The sequence below is a fragment of the Leptonychotes weddellii genome, chromosome 5 (assembly GCF_054177405.1).
Source record: "Leptonychotes weddellii isolate Sample4059 chromosome 5, ASM5417740v2, whole genome shotgun sequence".
Taxonomy (NCBI): Eukaryota; Metazoa; Chordata; class Mammalia; order Carnivora; family Phocidae; genus Leptonychotes; species Leptonychotes weddellii.
This window is the reverse complement of record NC_138373.1, coordinates 103,786,513-103,805,172: the sequence shown is the minus strand read 5'-3', so window position 1 is coordinate 103,805,172 and position 18,660 is coordinate 103,786,513. Positions and strand designations below refer to the sequence as shown.

General features: G+C 58.3%; 1 protein-coding gene across 1 annotated transcript in view; it reads right to left on the bottom strand.

Annotated features, from left to right (window-relative positions):
* The window catches only part of NR4A1 (nuclear receptor subfamily 4 group A member 1), a 20,884-nt gene extending 3,226 nt beyond the window's left edge, over positions 1 to 17,658 (bottom strand). Inside the window, 4 exon segments of the mRNA XM_081818965.1 lie at positions 345 to 1,417; positions 13,304 to 13,337; positions 13,340 to 13,425; positions 17,534 to 17,658. Of these exon segments, the coding sequence (XP_081675091.1) occupies positions 345 to 1,417; positions 13,304 to 13,337; positions 13,340 to 13,425; positions 17,534 to 17,627 (1,287 nt within the window). The 5' untranslated portion in view covers positions 17,628 to 17,658.
* Between the last annotated feature and the right edge of the window lie 1,002 nt (positions 17,659 to 18,660).

The window sequence follows — 18,660 nt, the reverse complement described above, 5'->3', positions numbered from 1 at the left end:
GGTTCGGGGCTCCCTGGCAGCGCAGATACCTGCACCTCTCAATGTGTCTTCCCTGGGACAGACGAGAGAGGGCAGAGGAGGGGTGGGGGTTGGGGACGGGAAGCTGAGCAGGCACCCAGAGCTGGGACAAACATACAGCCTGTTCCCCAGCCCGCCCCCAGCCCTCAAGCACCAAGCCCTCTTCCCAGATCCTTTTATCTCACGCCAGGAACATGAGTGCCTGGGGCCCCCTTCCCATCAGGACCTTGAGTTGGGGAGGACGGGCAGAGGAAAACCAGAGGCTGGCCATTAGCATGTGCCCTCCCGGGGGCACCCCTGTAGCCCGCACCCTCGCCCGTATCTCACCACCCCTCTGCGGGCAGCCCTCTGCCATCTGTGAGTGCCCAGGAGGGTGGCCCCCCTGCAGATGCAACCCCTCCCTGAAGGGCAGGACTAGTTGGGAAGAGAACCCCAGGGGGGCCACCACGGAGACGCTGCTGGGAAAAGAGACCAGTCCTGCCCACTTCCCATAAAAAGCCGCACTCAGGGCAGCCCAGTACCTTGAAGAAGCCCTTACAGCCCTCGCAGGTGCGGACCCCGTAATGCTGGCACGAAGCGTTGTCCCCACACACAGCACAGCGGCCCTCGCTTCCACCCGGAGCCCCACTGCGGGCCTTGGCCGATGGCACGGGCGCATCCAGCATCCCTGGGCCATCAAGTTGTGGAGAAGTGGGCGCCAGGCCTGGGAAAGCCGTTGATACGGAATAACTTTCTCTCTCCCCCAGCTGGCAGGCGGCCTGTGAAGGGAACAGCTTCAGGGGGCTTGGGGCAAGGCTGGGGCTGGGGCCAGTAGGGGGGCTGAAGGAAAAGAAGGCCGGAGGATGGGCATGCCCGGAAGCCTTGGGCAGTTGCTCTGTCCATGCCCGCAGGCCTTCGTACGTCTGGCTGGGTGAGAAGGGGCCGAAGGAGCCATCCCAGGGAGAGAGCTGGGGTGGCTGGAAGCTGGGCGTGGATGGGGACGGCGCTGAGCAGGGGCTGCCATAGTAGTCGGAGCCACTGGAGGAGAGGGTCTCATCCAGGGGAGCGCTCAGGGGGCCAGGATAGCAGCCGTACACCTGGAAGTCCTCAAACTTGAAGGAAGCAGAGGCAGGGGAGGTGGCCGAGGAGGAGGATGTGGAGGAGGCTGAAGAGGAGGCCGAGGAGCACGGCTGCGCTGTTCCTGGCAGCTGGTAGAGGAAGGTGTCAAACTCCCCTGTGTAGCCATCCATGAAGGTGCTGAAGCTGGGCAGGGCAGTGGGGGCCGTGGGGGCTGCCTCGGGGCTAGCCAGGTCCATGGTGGGCTTGCTGAGCTCAGGGGTCAGGGGGTCGCTTGCCAGGTGGTCTCGGGGTCCTGGGCTCGGTGCTGGTGTCCCATATTGGGCTTGGATACAGGGCATCTCTGAAGAGGGAGGAGACCAAGATTGGGGGAGTAAGAGTCAGTGAGAGAAGCCTGCAGCCTTGACCTCTAAGTCTAGGTCCCTGAGTAGCCAGGCGGCAGGAATCCCAGCCAGACACAGGACACTGAGGCGTTAGCACCATGGCCCACTACAGAGCCCAGAAACCCCGGTCCCCAGCCGGAGTACCATCTCAATCCCCATGTCACAAAGCCCCTGGGCAGTGGCCCAGCAAGAGTGGGCTCAGTTGGAAGGCCAGCCACACCCCAGTCAGCCTGGGAACCCTAGGGAAGGCATCCAGCCAGCATTTCTCTGCTGAAACAGGGGGAAGCTGTGTTCCTCCAGCCCCCTGCCCTCCCGCACCGAGTAAGGCGTGGGTGGGGGCTGGGAGAAGGGTGGGTGGGAGAGGCAGCCAGGCAAAGCCTTACTTAGCCCACTCTCTGGGTGCAGATATGCTTTTTCTCCAACCTGGCCCTCTGGGAATATTCCCAGGCGTGGCCCAGCCCTTGCAAAACCCCCTCTCCTCCTCCCCCCACAGTGCCTGGGATGGACATCCTGAAAATGGAAGAGAAGCCGAGAGTGAAGGCCCAGCTGCCCAAGCAAGAGGCCTAAGCGGCCAGGAGCCTGTCCCTCATCCCTGCCCCCACCCTACACACTGAACAAAGGCTGCAGCTCCCACGCGCACCCCAGTCCTGCCATCTGGGGATGGGCACCCACTCGGCGCTGCCTGGGATGCTCCCAAAAGCAAAAAGGAAGGGAGCCGGGGCCTCCTCAGCAGTCCCCAGCTCCCCAGAGGATCAAGTAACTGGTCTCCAGACCTTTAAAGGCCGTATGCTGGAGGGAGGCCGAATAGGGGCCAGAAGGAGGAGAGAACGGCCCCCCTGGACTTCCAGGAGAATGGACAGTCCCTAAGAAGAATTTCTCTGCTACCCCCAAAGCACTGCCCCTTATTATTTGTATAAGAGAACTGAGTCCAGCAGACTTAAGGAGCCTGTTGGTGGGCAGATGGAAGACATCCTGTCCTTGCCTGGGTCCCTCCACTGAGGAGTATCTGTACCCTGAAGAATCCAGGAGCTCGGGCACGGAGGGCTGGTTATACCCTCAATCATGACAAGCCTGAAGGAGCAGAGACAGCACCATTTGAGGGGAGATCCTTAAGTCTGCAGACTGGTCAAAAACTAACATAGAGGAGGCTCTGGGCCAGTTCCCCATCCCACATCCATGCCTGGGGTCGGCACAGCTCTGGCCCTCCCAGTCAGGGAGGGAGGCTGGGTAAGGAAGCAAGCTGGAACAGAGAGCGCCATAATCCAGGGAGCAGAGAGAGGGGGCAAAGGCTGGTACCACCTCCTGGCCAAGAGCCCAGGGAGTCCTCTGGTTCTAGCCTTCCTCCCACCTCCATGGACACTGGACAGGGCAGCTCCACCCCTGGCCTGACACTCCCACAACCAACCCAGGCCATGGAGCCCCTCGAAGCGCTGGCACCACCCACCCGGGATAGAGCGCACCTGCAAGAGGTAAGAGTCGCCACGTCTCCCTGCACGAAGACAGCCTAGGCAGGGATGGGTTTGGGGTGGAGGAGAGGTGGCAGCCACCTGGAATAAGGCTGGGTGTTCCAGCTTTATTCAAATCCTGTTTCTCCACTTGGACGTCCCACATCCGGATCAACCCCCACCAGCCTATCCGCCCCCCCCCACCTCCGCGCAGGTACACCAGATACGGACCTACATCTAACGTCAAGGGGGGTGGGGGAGAAGCAGTCCCACAGGGAGGAGGAAGAGGCGGGGTTGAAGGAGGGAGCAGGGAGAATCCGGCTTCAGGCAGGTCCTGGCAACAAGGTGGTTTGCACCTGTTATGCTGAACAAGCTTCAGGCTGCACCCCACCTGTATGAGCCAACAGGGACTGGGGGGAGGGGGGCACAGATGTGATCAGCACGTGGGGCTGGGACAGTGTGAGGGAGTATCCTTCAGGTAGTACACCAGAGACTCCAACATTAGCAACTCCCACCCAGGATCTCCAAGGACCAAGATTTCTACATCTCATTTCTCTCTCTCTCTCTTTCTCTCTCTCTCTCACACACATACACAGGATCCAAGCTACAGCTAAAACAATCTTCCCTGTGCTTCCAGAGACCCCGCCCCTAAGAAGACTCGTTTAGTGAAACACAAGCAGTACCCCTCCACAGTTCAGCCACCAATGCTGGCCCTTTCCTTCAGCAATCCAGAAGTCTCCTGATACAGTTCAGGCAGCAACTTCGGGGATCCCTGCAACCTAAGCCACAGCCTCTAAAGTGTTAAGAAAACAACTAAGGGAATGGGGGAGGAGGCGGACATGCCGGGAGGAAGAAGACCCTTTTGGAAATCCAATCCTGGCAGGAGTCCGATGGATCCTAGCAGTTAAAGTTCTGTGTTATCTTTTCCCCCGCTGTACTGAGACCCCATCAGCACCTCAGTCCGGGGCGCCCTGTGCCAATCGGGTACCCTTGGAAAGTCAACTACAGCCAGCCTCCTACTGAACAAGTCCCCACTCCTGGTGCCAACTCTAACCCCCTGCGGCTTCCACCTTGCACAGACACCCCCCCACCCCACCCCCGCGCCCAGTAGATTCAAGTCCGATCAGGCTCCTCATCCCGCTCCAACAGCTCTCCTCTGACGCCAGAGCTGCACCCTACACCCGCTCTCCTGCACGCTGACCCTACAACATCCTTTCTGCCCGCGCGTACGCCCATCTCCTTCATGCAACACTCCTAGAAACCAGAGAGCGCTGCTGAAATGCACGCCCCCCCGGGGGGGGCACCTACCTGGCCGGCTCCTGCTCCCCCTGCCCGGGACCGGTACCCCGAGTCGCAGTCTGGTCCCGCGTGCGCTCCCCCGGTCCTGCACACACTCCCCCAAGTTCCGCAGCCTCTTCTACTGGGGCTCCCTAGCCCAGCCCGACCCTCCTCTTAAGCGCTCCGTGACGCACGGGGAGGGGCGGGGGCGCCACTGACGCACGCGGCCCGGCGAGCTTTGGCCATACAAGGGCGCGGGGGGCGGCGCGGTTCCGGCGGGAGGCGGCCAGGGGGAGGCGCGGGACGGGGAGCCCGAGGGGGCGGGGCGAGAGGGGGCCTGGAATGTCTGTGCGCGTGACGCACGCGGGGTTCCATTGACGCAGGGAGCGCGGATTGTTTGATCTATAAATAGTTCCCTCGCGCCCGCCGCGCCGGCTAAAAATAGCAGCTCCCGGACTCCCGAGGTTCCCCCCCCCCCTGCCGGACCCAGGACCCGGCCCGGGGCCCCCCGGGGCCGAAACAACCGGCCTGGAGGGCCAGAGTCCGAGAAGGGGGCGCTCCAGAGCCGCGGCCGCGGGGCTTCCCCGGACTCGGATCTCTGCAGCCTCCCGCTGCTCTGGGGAGCCACGACCGCGCCCGCTCCCTCCGGCTCCCTCCGCGCCCGGCTCCGCCTTTGCACTCTCCCAGCCCTTCCTGGAGCCCTGGGGGGTCGCCCTCTGCCGCTGCTGGGCTGCCGCTCGGGCCGGGGCGGGCAACTCTGGGACACACCCCGGACAGCCTGCACCCCCACCTCAGCCCAAGGCGCAGCCACTGCACTTGACCCGTCTTCCCCAGCAGGGTCACTGGCTGAGAGACTGGCCCAGGAACGTCAGAGCCCCCCACCACCACCCCCGTCGTTTCCGCCCCCTACTCTCCCAATGCAAAGTACCTTCCCAAGGCAGGGGTTTGCCAGGCCCAAGATGGGCCAATGGGCTCCGCTCCACACGCTGAACTTGATTTCTTCCCAGTCCCTTACAGGGTGGGTGCACTATAGTTGGGAAATTACCGAATTTCAGAACCGGGTGGAGCCTGAGAAATATTGTCAAATTTGTGCCGACTCTTCCCCATTTTATAAATAAACAAGCTCAGAGAAATAATGGCACTTGCTCAAGGTCACACAGCGAGGTGGTGGCCCACTGGGGTGGAAGCCGGGACCTCTGACTGCATCTGTAGGGGATTTTCTCACGCCCTCCCCTGTCCATGACTCCTACCTCACTTCCAGCACCTGTGGAGAGAGCAGCTCTGACCTGTGCCATGGAGCAAGAAGGGGCGGCCAGGGCTGTATCAGGGCACAGACCACGCTGCAGCCCACCTAGAACCTTCCCTGATCTGGCTGTCACCCCTCCACCCCCATTCTACCCCAAACCTGGGGAGCCCGCACTTGTTAGGTAAGAGAGAGGGGAAGTGATGCTAATGTTTACAAGGAGAAGAGACCGTCCCACCCAGCCCCCTTCTCCCCAGTAAGTCAACTTGAAGAGTTTCTGCTTCCACTGCGCCTGCGGTGGTGGCCCCACTCTCACCTAATCTGGTCACCCGACAGCACTTCCCCCTACCCCTGAGGCACTTCCTGTTCCTCACTTCCACTCTCACCTCCCATCTCAGGTCTCCCACACCCTTGTCTCCAGCCCTCACTTCTGCCCACTCAAAGGTCCTGCCAGCATCTCAAACTTCATCCGTTGCAGAGAGCTTGTCATCGCTGTACTCCCTGCCCCATCTCTGCCCCTGATGCCCCACAAGCAACTTCTCATTTTTTTTTTCTTGAAATTCTATTTTGGAACATCTCTTGGATCCCCGTTCCTACTGCCAACCACAGCCCACGCCTTACTGGTGCATGAAGACAGCAGACCAGCTGAGTGAGGCCAGTGACCTCCACGTCTCCTTGCCCACACCCAATAAGGAAACTGCCCCTCAACCAGCTTGTCTCCTCTTTCCAAATCCCCCTGCTGCCACCAGTGGAGTAGTCTTCATGCAACCCCAATCTCATTCGGTGATCTGGCCAGAACCTGCCATAGCACCCCCACTTCAGCATACAATCTCAACGTGGACCGGTCTTTGGAGAGTTCTGGTTTTTCCCAAACCATCTTCCAAACACCCTTCAAGGCCACCTGGCTGAAGGTGAAGCGTGGGCAGAATAATACAATGGGACCTGTCCAAGATCCCCACTCCACTTCACACCGAAGTTTTGTTTTGCTTTGTGTTGGGCTTTTGCATAGATTCTGCTTGGAAAAGAGAAGAAAGAAAGGAAAGAAAAGAAAGAGAGAAAGAAAGAAAGAAACAAAGAAAGCAAGCAAGAAAGAAAGAAAAGAAAGAAAGAAGAAAAAAAAAACACCAAAAAGGCTTTAAAACTGCTAACAGGGAGCACTTGGGTGGCTCAGTCGGTTAAGCGTCTGACTCTTGATTTCAGCTCAGGTCGTGATCTCAGGGTCATGAGATGGAGCCCCGTGGCAGGCTCCAAATTCGGTGGGGATCTGCTTCTCTTTCTCCCCCTCTCCTCTGCCCCTCCCCCTCCCCCTGCTCATGCTTCCTCTCTCTCTCTAAAATAAATAAATAAATCTTTAAAAAAAGTAGGTATTTAAAGAAAAAATAATAAAAAAGATAAAACTGCTAATATCATTCACATCCTCCCATTTTGCAGATTAGGACCCAAGGGTTCCCAGAGGAGCTGCACCTTGCTCAGAAGTACACGGCAAGTTTGGGCTGGTGAAGCTGGCCCCAGCCACATCATGAGTTGGCTTCCCACCTAGCCCGTCACCCCACTCTGGAATGCCTCCCTCCACCCCAGTAGGGCTTTCCTCAAAAAAAAAAAAAAAAAATTAATGTTAGAAAAATATGATTAGCCAAGTCAATGCTCCCTCCATCCTGCATCAGCCTAACAGGTGTATTAGCTGCAGCTTGATCCATCTGTGCTCAAGCCCAGTCTTACCAGTTCTTTGAGAGCTGAGCCAGCCTTGAGCCCTAGTGCCCCTGTCCTCCCCACCCCTGTCCATTTGTAAAAAGCAACAAAGACCTTCCCTACCTTCCCACAGGCCAGCCCACCCAGGAGCCCCAGGGAACTAAGTGTGGTGAGCAGCTGCCCAAGGCCCTGGCCTACATCTCCAAATCTCAGCATTAGCCTCCAGGTGTGAGCCTACAGCCCCGGCCCCACCTCGCCAGGATACTGAAGCTTTGGAGGCTGCCTTCTCACTGCCCCAAAGGCAGAGGGAGGGGAAGGCAACCACAGCGGCCACCTGGCCATGTTTGTGGAGGCAGGGATGCTGCAGGGTCTGTAGACACTGCGCTCTGAAAATAAATAAGGAGAAAAAGGCAGAGCCCCTCTGTGGGAGCACAGCCAGGGCCACCCATTCAGGCACCCATGTGGAGCACCTACCTTAAGGCAGAGGGGAGAGAGGCATGAGGGTCTTTGGGACCCAGGGTCTCATCCCTGCTGGCCAGAGGCCCTCCAAGGTGTCCTGGGGCTCTGAGAAGAGTGGAATCTGGCTAAGGTGGAACTCTGGGGAAAGGCACAATTAATGCAGACCGTGGGAGGCCTGGAGCGTAAGCTGGTCCCAGGCTCCCAAGGGATCTCCAAGTCCAGCCCTCAAGAGCAAGGTCAGAGTGAACAGCCCCTTGTGGGGGGAGGTGTGGGGTGGGAGGGGACAGGTAATGATGAAGGAGGTAATAGTGGGAGAGAGATCCAAAACTAGAGGCAAGGACCAGAAGGTAAGGCAGGACCATGATAACACAAGAAGCACAGGGTGAGATGTCGCGCTGGAGATGAGACGACAGTCCACACCAGGCTCCCACAGCACAGCCTGGCCCAGTGCACCAACCTGCCCTCATTACCCCCAGCTCCCCGCTGCTCCTATAAAAGGACCTTGGATGAAACTTCCCACCATTCGGTGGGCAGAGTGACCCCTCTTCCTCCCTTCTGCTCTAATCCTGCCCATCCTCCAAGGCTTCTAGCCATACCCTTCCCCCAGCCTTCTCACAGGTGAGGGGAGTTATGGGGAACACCAATCAAGGGTCAGACCTCAGTCCACAGCATTTCGCATGGATTCTTCCACTCAACTCTCCCCTCAACCTTCCAGGTTTAGAACTGTGACCCATAAACGAGGAGATGGAGGCTCAGGGGCAGGACTCAAATGCAGGTCCCCTAACTCTCAGGTCTGTGCTGGACCCACGGCCCCCACTGTGGGCTGCAGACTGGGGCTTCTAAGTGCACCACAGAACCAGGTGTGCGTAAGCGCACACGCGCGGACACGGGCACGCACGCGCGCACACACACACACACACACACACAGAGCCTATAAACTGAAAACAGCAGTGCCTATGAGGGGGTCTTTGGTGGGACTGGAAGCAGTCCAGTTTCCAACCTGGACAACGATCAGCAGCCAGGTGTGTTCACCCTGGAAAAATCAGCACACTCTACTCTTAAGATTTCACACCTAGATTTGTGCACTTTTCTGTATGTATATTTTCAAAAACAAAAGTTTATTTAAAAAATAGCCACGCCTAAACGGGCGAGACTTACTTATTCACATGGACGCAGATGCTGCTGGAATTCATCGAGTACAGATTCATTCGAGTGTGTGTTGCTGAAATCGGAGAACAGTGCCTGTTTCCCATTATGTCTTTGTTCTATCGACACACGCAGGGCACAGCTACGGTTAGGAGAGGCTGCCATATCTCCCATTAGAAAGGGGTCTTCACACAGGATGCTTTCTGAAGCACTCACTAGGCCTTTGCCCCTCCAAGTCAGACCTTATGGGCCCGGGGACTTATGCGCTGACTCATCCTTCCTCCAGCTATGTGTGAACATGAGGGCAAGGTCCTGTCTCCCCAGCCTCGGCAGGGGGGCCTTCATGCATCTTCAATAGTAACTAGCCCAGGGCAGGCCCCAAATGGGCAGCCAATGTCCACCATCGTTCATTTGGGTAAATGGGGGATGGAGGAAGTGGAAATGCACAGCCCCTTTCCCACACTTGCCCCCACCTTGGGCAGCGCCACCCTCCACACCCCCTAACAGAGGGCAGGAACTTGCCCTACTTTCACCAAGACCATCCCCACCCACAGGCCTCCACGCCCTTCCCGCGTGGTGGGCAGAAGGAGTGAGCTTTGCCTCCTCCTGCTGAGAAGTGGCCACGGGAGCTTCCCCTCCTCGGCCCCAGGACCTATCGCCAGCCCTGACCTGGCCACTTCCTCTTCCTGCCTTGGCAGTGGGTAGGGGGATTTGTGCTGTGGGCAAGGAAGCAGTACCTACTACCCGGGGGGCTTCCCATGGACAGCTCTGGCAATTGGGGATGCAGGGTCGGGCCCAGGCCTCTGACTCTGATCTCCTGGCCCTTGCCCAGGCCCTGCCACGACCACACATGCTGTTACCTCCTTGACAACAGAATCCCAAGGACGTGGGCAGGTAAGCCACTGCCCCCTGCCTCTCACCCCAACCCCAGTAGGGACAAAAGATGGAGGAGCTCCCAGAGCCATCTCTGACCAGGAGCCAGCAAGCCTGGTGTGTGCCCTGGGGCCAGTCCCTTGCCCTCTCCCAGACTGTTCCTCATCTGCCCAGTGCAGACAACATCACACTCCCAGGGCTGTGAGAATTCAACTGGTTAGGGAAGGGGGAGGCTTACCAGTGAAATGGAACCCTGCCTGGGAAGCTGAACTCTAGGGACCTGCAGCAGGATCCTGGGGCAGGGAGGGCAGGCTGGGAAAGGAGATACCAGGGTCTTCAGCTAGACTGGGGAGCCAGCACCCCCTTCTTCAAGAACTGGAGAACAGTAACCCCATCCCCACCTCTTCCCCCTCCATGGCTGAGTGGAAGGAAATGAGAGTGTGCCCAGAGATGTGGCTCCACCCAGCACTGGGAAAATTCCAGACTCTGTATGCAGCAAGTGCTCAATTAATACTCTGGAGAAAGCTTGTGAGTTAAGGAGGCCAGGCCTCTCTCCACAGAGGCTGTCTTTAGTCCAGGGATTTCTCGACCTTCACCTCCCTCTCAGGCTAGGAGGCATTCACAGACAGCACAAAAGAATAAGATCAGACTTCGGGAAGAAGAGCCAGACGGCGCTGAAAAAACGCAGACAAGATCATGGAGTGCCTTTGGGAAAGGTCGGTCTATGCCTTGTTTGCACCCTCCTCGAACCTCCTTCCATGCCCCCCAGTCTGCTCAGCTCCTGGCCAGCTCCTCTCCTCCACCCTTGGAGGGCCTCCCACCACCTTGCAGAACATCACCACCCACCAAATTCTCCTGCCCCTGCCCAAGGTCTCCACCCAGCCTCCTTGGGCAAAATTTCAAATTCCAAAATAAAAACCCTCTGATAACGAGCCCCAGCCGGAAAGACTGATGCATTTTCCTATTGTTAAAGTATTTTTAGTCACAGGCTCTGGATTCATTTAGAGACTCACGTTCAGAAAGGGGAAAAAATTTTTTTTTGAGAACTGAGAAGGAGAGCACAAGAGCCTCCCACGCAAGGGGCTGCCACTTATTCCATGCTGGGCTGCAGCTCCTGGCCCGGGGCCCGGGGAGCGTGTTTGTGGCAAGATGGTTGGCAGACTTGCCAGACCTCGCTCCAGCCCTGCTTCGCAGACACCACGACCAGCTGGGAAGCCAGGCAAGGAGAGCAGGGCAGGGGCTGAGGGCTCAGGGAAGCCAAGTCCCCGAGTCCCAACCAGCTGGGGGGCTCAGGGACCCTCCTCAGGGACCAATGCAGAGGTCCCCCGATGGCCACCCAGCTCACTCCAGCGTCCCTCCCCAGCCCGAGCCGACCAGTGCCTCATCCAGGCTGGGTCACAGAAGAGGAGGCCCCAGAGCGTGGTGGAAATCTCCAAGGAAGGAGAGAGATGGCAGCACCTGTCTCTTCCCACGTCTCCCAGCTCTTGATCACGGCATGCTCCCAAATGTGACTCCCACCACCACCCAACTCAGGTCAAGCTTTACTCTCACTCCTCGGGAAGGTCAGCCACCCGTTTCCTCCTCTGCCCCCCTCCTCTCAAGGCCAAAGAAACCACAACACAGATGGTCACAGTGGAAAAAGATCCAAACAGCCCAGCCCCCATGCCTCAGTTTCCCCATCCCTAAGACTCACCAGCTGTCTCTTCACGATCTGCTTAGACTCTCAGAGATCCTGGACAACCGCACCAGGCGAGTATCCTGTGGTTGGTCAGGGGCTCTTCCTGGCAGCCTCAGGGAGCCCTGTGGAAAGAGACAGGACTGCCCTGTCAGCCCGGCCTGCCCGGCCAAGGCTGTGCACCAGCTGAGCGGACTTAGGACATGGAGCTGTCTCCAAGCCAGCATGCCCTCCTCTGTTTATATAGCCGAAACCAGAGCCGGCCTCTGGGGACAGAGGGAGCTGCCTCGGGGCCCTCTTGGCTGAGGCCTGACTTTGGCCCAGGTCAGCAAGAGCCCAAAATAGTCAGCTGACGGTAGCCCCGGCGTGAGCGTGACCCTGGGCTCGTGCCCGGGCCTGGCAGACAGGTGCCCACGTCACAAGACCAATAGCTCTAGCACTCATGGGGCCCCGGTTGGCAGCCCCTCGGGGTGGCCTTGGCAGTGGATATGGCATGAGAGTTCCACCCAGTCACCACCATCACCCAGACAACGAGCTGAACACACGGAATTCTGCCCACGGGGGCCGCTCTGTACCCAGAGGGGAAGGCTGGGCACTCAGGAGGCGGTCTGAGCTGACGGTAGAGGTGGGGGCCAGGTTGAGGGAAGCCATCTGGCCCGCTGCTGTCTTCACTCACGTGCCTCCCGAGTCCAGATCCCTGGCTGACCAGGGACACCTGCCTCTCCCACTTACAGTAATTCCCCTCCCTGCCCCCAGCCCAAGGTTGGTGGCATGGAGCCGGTTGCCAGCAGGTAGCCAGGTGCACACCCAGCCCAGCCCCTGGAACAGGAGGCCCTGCTTCCCAGGGCCTCCCCTCCTTCCACCCAGGTTCACACTGGCCACCCCGGCCTCCCCCATCGCAGCCACCTCCATGGGACTCCCTGTGCCCTGAACACCCACTCCCCAAGAGGCAACAGTGTCTGGGGAGCCGGGGGAGATACACAGCCAGCTCCTCCTTCATCTAGGGACCTCTCAAGGCCTGAAGGGGGCTGTGGTTCGGAGACAGCCCTCCGTTCCTGGAAAGGAAAAAGGCAATCACAGGCCCCTGGCCAGGGTGCCAGGTTGAACTCCAGCTCTCTCAGGTAAATATGGTAACCGGGACTGCAGTGCCCTTGGCCCCATCCTAGTGTCTGAGATCCCATGGGAAAGATCTGGTGGAAATTCCGTTCCTACACTCCACCCCTCACCCCCAGATCTTCTCCAGAAGCGTCCTCAGGCAAGGAAGGTGTGTCCTCCACCAGCCGACCAGGCCTCTGGGAGACCTTGATTCTAAGCTTAGCTCTACATGTCCTCACTATAGGATCTTGAAAAGTCACTTCTCCCCTCTATAACTCAGTTTCTTCATCCATAAAAGAAGGTGAACTAGATGGCCTAGAATCCCTCTGGCCACGGCCACAAGTCTGAGATTCTCCCCCTCAAGGATGTTGGGTGAATCGTGGAGGGTCTATCACACCCTTTGTCAGCAAGATCTTCCCCATACAGACCCACCATAGTAGGACGGGGGTGGTCATCGCCCTTTTAGGGGGCAGATGATCCCAGCCTTCCCTCATGCACTCCCTTGGTGCACTCCCTAGAAACAAGCCAACTTCGCATCCCCTCTGCCGGCCCGCTATACTCCCAGCCTTGCTTGAGCTATCCAGCCCCACCCCATCAGCACCAGACATATGCTGCCTTGGTAACAGCAGTCATTCACCCACACCCTTGCCCCTCTCCTCCCACACCAGCCTATGCGCCCCAGGCCCAGAGTCCCCCAGCCTATCCTGCTAAGAAAGCCAGGCGTCCCCTTTCCCCACCCCCACATTACCTCCATCACTGAAGAAATCAGATCTCCCCAAGTTGAGCAGCACCTCACCTGCCACCTCTGCAGGGCTTCCCCCTCCGTCCCTGAAACCACATCTGCTTAGGGCAGCTCCACACCCACCTCTGCCCCCCAGTCCGACCTGCTTGAAGGCCCCAGAGGTGTACAGAGGTGTACAAAGGACAACAGTAGAGCACTTACCAGTCTGGATGAACCAACAGACCTCGGACAACAGTCAACCATCCCTTGGGCCCCCAGGGCCTGGCAGAAGGAGCTGGGACACGAGAGAGGGACCAGGGCTGGCTTCTGTCCATGGTGGAAGCCTACAGAGGGAGAATCAGTGTGAGTGCGGAGGAACCAGTCAGCAGGGACATTCCCTGGAGGCAGCACAGCCAGGAAACACAGGAGTAGGAACAGGGGCAGGACCCAGGCCATGAGAAGCAACAAGCCAGCCCAAGGACTTCCCTTGGCTGGGCAGCAGAACCTGGGGGCACACAGAACCCCAGGCAAACAGCTCTTGGGGATGTGGGACGTGATCAGGAACTGCTGACAGTATCTGGGCCATCTCAGGGCCACAGAGACACATGCCAGCATCCAGCCCCTCAGTCTCCTGTCCCACTCCTGGGTTGTCGGGGCGGGGGCTTCAGTCCAGCACTTGGCCCTGATGCGCACAAAAGGGCATTTTGTAGGCAGAGAAAAGGGAGCTACTGTGAGGACAGGGCAAAATACCCCTCTCTCCTTAGAAGGCTCCAACTTGGCCCCTAAAGCCTCAGAGGACCCCACAGGGCAGGGGCTCAATCGCCCCATCTTCAGGCAGCTCAGCCTTCTAACCAGAGCAATGGGGACTCCCAAGAAATACTCTGTGAAGGCACTCCAGTCCCCAAACACGAAGACCCAGCTTGAAGCGAAGTGGTTAAGGGCACAGACACTGGATCCAGATGCCTGTGTTCAAATCCTGGCTCTGTCACTTGTCATCTTGGGCAAGTTACAAAATCTCTCTGTGCCTCATGTTCCTCAACTGTGAAAATGACAATCTGTAATTGACATCTCTGAAATTAACAACCACAGAGATATGGTGGGGCTTAAAATGAGTTCATACATGTAAAGGACATAGAACAGTGCCAGATACATATATGATAGCACTACCATTATCAGGAGAAATTAAATGAGGACACATCAGAGCCAGCCCCAGACCCTGGTTTTTATTTCAAGCCACTTCTGGGCACCTGGCCTCCACTTCCGGAGCCAAATGTGAGCACCACCCTTCCAGCCTTGTTAAGCTCTCGTCTGACCTCTCACCAGTGCCAAAGCCTCCTTCAGCCAGGGTACTCCAGACCCCACATCTCTCCTTCCCTTTTTCCACCCTAATTCAGCCCTCTCCTCTCTCAACTGAGCCCCAGAGTGAGAGCAGGACCAGGTGCCCTACAGGCCAAGATGAGGTGTGGGAAAGAGACGCAGATGTTCCCATGGTGGGAGGTAGAGGGAGTAAGGAGGAGGAGGAGGGCCCCAGAGGGTGGGTGATGGGCTTCCTTGCCCTCCTGACCTCTGCCCCAGGGTCCACGGGCTAATGGAAGCTACTCTGGACCATGGTACCTGGATTCTCCTCTTACACAGCTACCAGCACTCCCATGCTCCTGTGGGTGTAATGGAGAGCAGGGAGTAAGCAGGAGAGAAAGGGAAGGGAGAAGTCTAGAATACCCGGAGGGCTTCCAGCCCCTCACAGAAGGCAAAATCAGGCTTCAGACCTGCCCTAGCCCATGGGCTACACCTGCTTCCCAGAACGACACTGTCATCTTCCCATACCCCAGAAACAGGTCCGCAGTAAGGCCCCGCGCTCCCCTCCACAACCTTCCCTTTTCTCCCTACCAGTCCACAACTGAGGAGGAAGGGCAGGAAGGGCCAACACCTCCCACCACAGTCAGGCCGGCCCTGAGCACCCAGGTCTTCCTGTCTCTGAGAGTAGGGGCCAGAGTCGGCGACCCAGGTCATGCCCAGAAAGTGCTTCATAACATCTTAGAACCCCTCTCCTGTCTCAGACCAAAATTCCCTCCGCGAGCACTGACTGAGGGCCTACTGTGAGCCAGGCAGTGAGCCATGAACCACAGGAGATCTGAGAAGGAGCAAACCTACATCTCTGGGCCCCAGGAGGTTCTGATGGGGGAATGAATCAAGGTCAGTTACACTCAGCACTGTGCAGAGGGTGAACCCAGGGCCGAGGGGGCTTGGAGGAGAAAAGTGTGATGCCCCCTAAATGGCGTGGGAACCTCAGGCCAGACCTCAGGACCCCGCTCTCGCTCCCCCTCCCTTGCTGTGCTCCAAGCACATGGGCTTACTTTCCCCCGGCAGACCACTGCTTTGACTGTTCCTTCTACCAAGAAAGTCATTGCCCAACATGTCTGTATGGTTAGCTTCTTCTCAGCAATCAGGTTTCCAGTCCCATTTCACCTCCTTGGAGAGCCTCCACACACACCCCCGCCACCACCACCTATTAACCTATTTTTATTAGCTCCACAGGACTAATGCTGTTCACTCATCTGTCTCAATCTCGGCAGTCTTCGGTCTCCCAAACAGAGCTCAGCACTAGTAGGTACTCGGGAAGTATTTGAGGAATGTGGGAGAAGTGGACTCACGCGTGCCTGCATCAGAACTGGGCTGAGAGGACCAGCCAGCTGCTTGGAAGGAGGTGGGGAGAATGCTGGAGCTAAGGAACTGGCCCTTCCATTGGAGGGCAGATCCAAAGTCTGAGGGTTCATCCCTATGCTGAGCTACAACCCTGACTCCAAGAGCCCCAGGCCTGGATCCCAGCTCTGCCTGGGCCCACCGGAAACCTCCTTCCCCTCCTTCCTATCAAGTATTTGTCCTCTCTTAACTACACTCCTCCTCACCACAGGACATGGCTGGCAGACCCTCTGCAGCCCCAATGCCTTCCTGGATGTAAGCTCTGCATTGGCCAAGTCCCCAACCAGAAATGGGCATAATAACAACAGATGATATTTACTGAACACCAGGTGCTAGATACATTACTAAGCACTTTACATGCACTTTCTCATTGCAGCCTCACAACACTATGAGGAAGAGGTTACTATAATGAACATTTTACCGATGGGGAAACTAAGGCACAGAAATGCTAAGCAACTTGCTGAAGGTCACACAGCTAGGAAGTGGCAAAGCCAGGATTAGGACCCAGGGGGCCCGACCAGGGAGCCCCGGGCCAGACATCCCTCTTCCCCTCCTAGACTCCTCTAGTGGGTAGAGATCTCAGATTGCATGGAGCAGTTTGGCAGCTAACACCAGAAAGCAAGTGGGAAGCTCCGGGCCCTGGGTTCTGCGCCTTAGAGCCAGGCACTAGGCCTGAACTCCTTTTTTTTTTTTTTTTTTTTAAGATTTTATTTATTTATTTGACAGAGAGAACACAAGTAGGCAGAGAGGCAGGCAGAGGGAGAGGGAGAAGCAGACTCTCCACCGAGCAGGGAGCCCGACGTGGGGCTCGATCCCAGGACGCTGGGATCATGACCTGAGCAGAAGGCAGACGCTTAACCGACTGAGCCACCCAGACGCCCCTAGGCCTGAACTCCTGAGCTAATTTTCCTCACTCCAACACAGGCCCCAACATTTATAATCAGTCACATTCATCTTGTTCATCTTGTTCATCTTGGTCCATCCTTCTGCCTGGCTGCCATCATTTGGAATCTTGATTTTATCCTGTCATTCCCCTTGGCTCTAGGCCTTTACAAAGAGTCAGCCGGCTTCCCTTTTAAGTTTTCATTCAAGTCACTGATCTAAACATTCACTTGGAGTGGGTGTAGGACCACGGTGGCAGCCGCCACTGAAGCCCCTGTCCAGGCTGTTATCAGCCCCCTAATCCATCAGCACCCTTTGGGCACAACTGTAACGAAGACACCTACCTCTGCCCAGCCTTCCTTTTCCCAGCATGCCCGAACACTAACTAGCCCCCAATCCAAATTAAGGCTTCACTGTAAATGCCACTTCTGCAGCATTTCTAATCCCAGGTCCGTTCCTGACTCTACGAGACCCTCTCCTGGCTCGATTTCTTCATTCAATCCCAAGAAGGGATTGCACAGGGCGAGTCTGGTCCCTCCCCTCCCGAACTCCTGGAACCCATTCCCCGCAGCCGGCGGGGAAATGGAAGGAATTTCTCCTGCCTGGCCACCTCCAGCGCCCCTCGCGGGCCAAACCCCACCCTTGGCGGGCCGGGGAGAGAAAGCCTTGGCCGCCGCACTCGGGGGCTGACTCTGAGCGAGCAGGCTCCTCTGGGAATCCAGTCCTTCCCTCCCCGCACCCAACACAGCCCCGATCCCCAGCAGGACGCCCAGCGTGGCTCCCGGCCCACCCCACTGCCTACGCGGAGACCCCATCCTTCCTGGGCCTCTCCCGGGGGCCCCCTCCCCTCCCCACCCAACCCCCCCTCACCTGGCCCGCCGAGCTCTGCTCGCCTCTGCACCCCCGCCTTCCGCGGTCGCGCACCAGCCGGCGGGGAGCTGCTCCGCACCGCAGGGGCGCCCATGCCGGGAGGCCGGGGGTCGCGGGCGCCGCGCGGGGGCCCCCACCAGTTCCGCCGCCGCCGCCGCCGCCGCCACGCGCGCTCCTGCAGCCGCGCCGCCGCGACTCCGAGCCCCCCACCCCGGGAAGCCCCCCGCCCCGCAGTTCCGGCTGCGGCCGCGCCCCCCGCCCCCGCAGCCCGCGGCCGCCAGCGCCGCGGTCCCAGCCCCGGGCGCGCCTCCCCCGGTGGGCGGGCGGGGACCGTGACGCGCGCCCATTGACGTCTCCGGAATCCCGGCGGCGGTGGCCGACGCAGCCTCATCAATGGGGCTAAAAATAGCGGCGCCCGGAATAGCCGCGAGCGCCCCGCCCCGCGCCCCCCCCTCAACACACACGCCGCACACCCAGTTACATAATCCGCCTCCCTGCGGCTGGGGTGCGGGAGCTGTTTTTCAGGGGAGGGTTCTGTGGCCTTGCTAGCACCTTCCGAGGCAGCAAAGCTGGAGCTGAGTTACAAATTTACCCGGGGCTTCCCCGGAAGAAGAGATGGGAAAAGTGAGGCCCAGAGAGGCCCCGCGGTGGCCCAAGGTCACACAGCAATTAGGCTAGCTTAAGAGGACAGGGCCCTGGCCCTCTGAGTCTTGGGCACCCCCACCAGCATCGATTGGTTGGCCTGCATGCCACCCCAAGGGCAAGAAACCCAACTAGCAGGGTGCCCAGCTTCCACACAAGATGGCATCTTAGACAGAGAGAGGGGACTTCTTGGGAGGGTAAAATTTCTCCTGAAGAGAAGCATTCCCAGAGGCGGGGAGCCCAAGGCTGGGGCGCCCAAGGCTGGGGCAAGGCTGGTGGTGGATTCACTGATCTAGCTGTTCCCACGCTACTGTGTGACCAACCACAAGTCACTTCACCTCTCTGGGCCTGGGTGATAATAATACCCACCTTCTCTGGTTATCAGGAGATTGAACGGCGGCGGAGGTGCTTCGTACACAGTAGGCACTCGTAGTCACTGTCTTCTCCTTGCTCCCCTCTAGGAGTCAGACTTCCCCCAATCCACA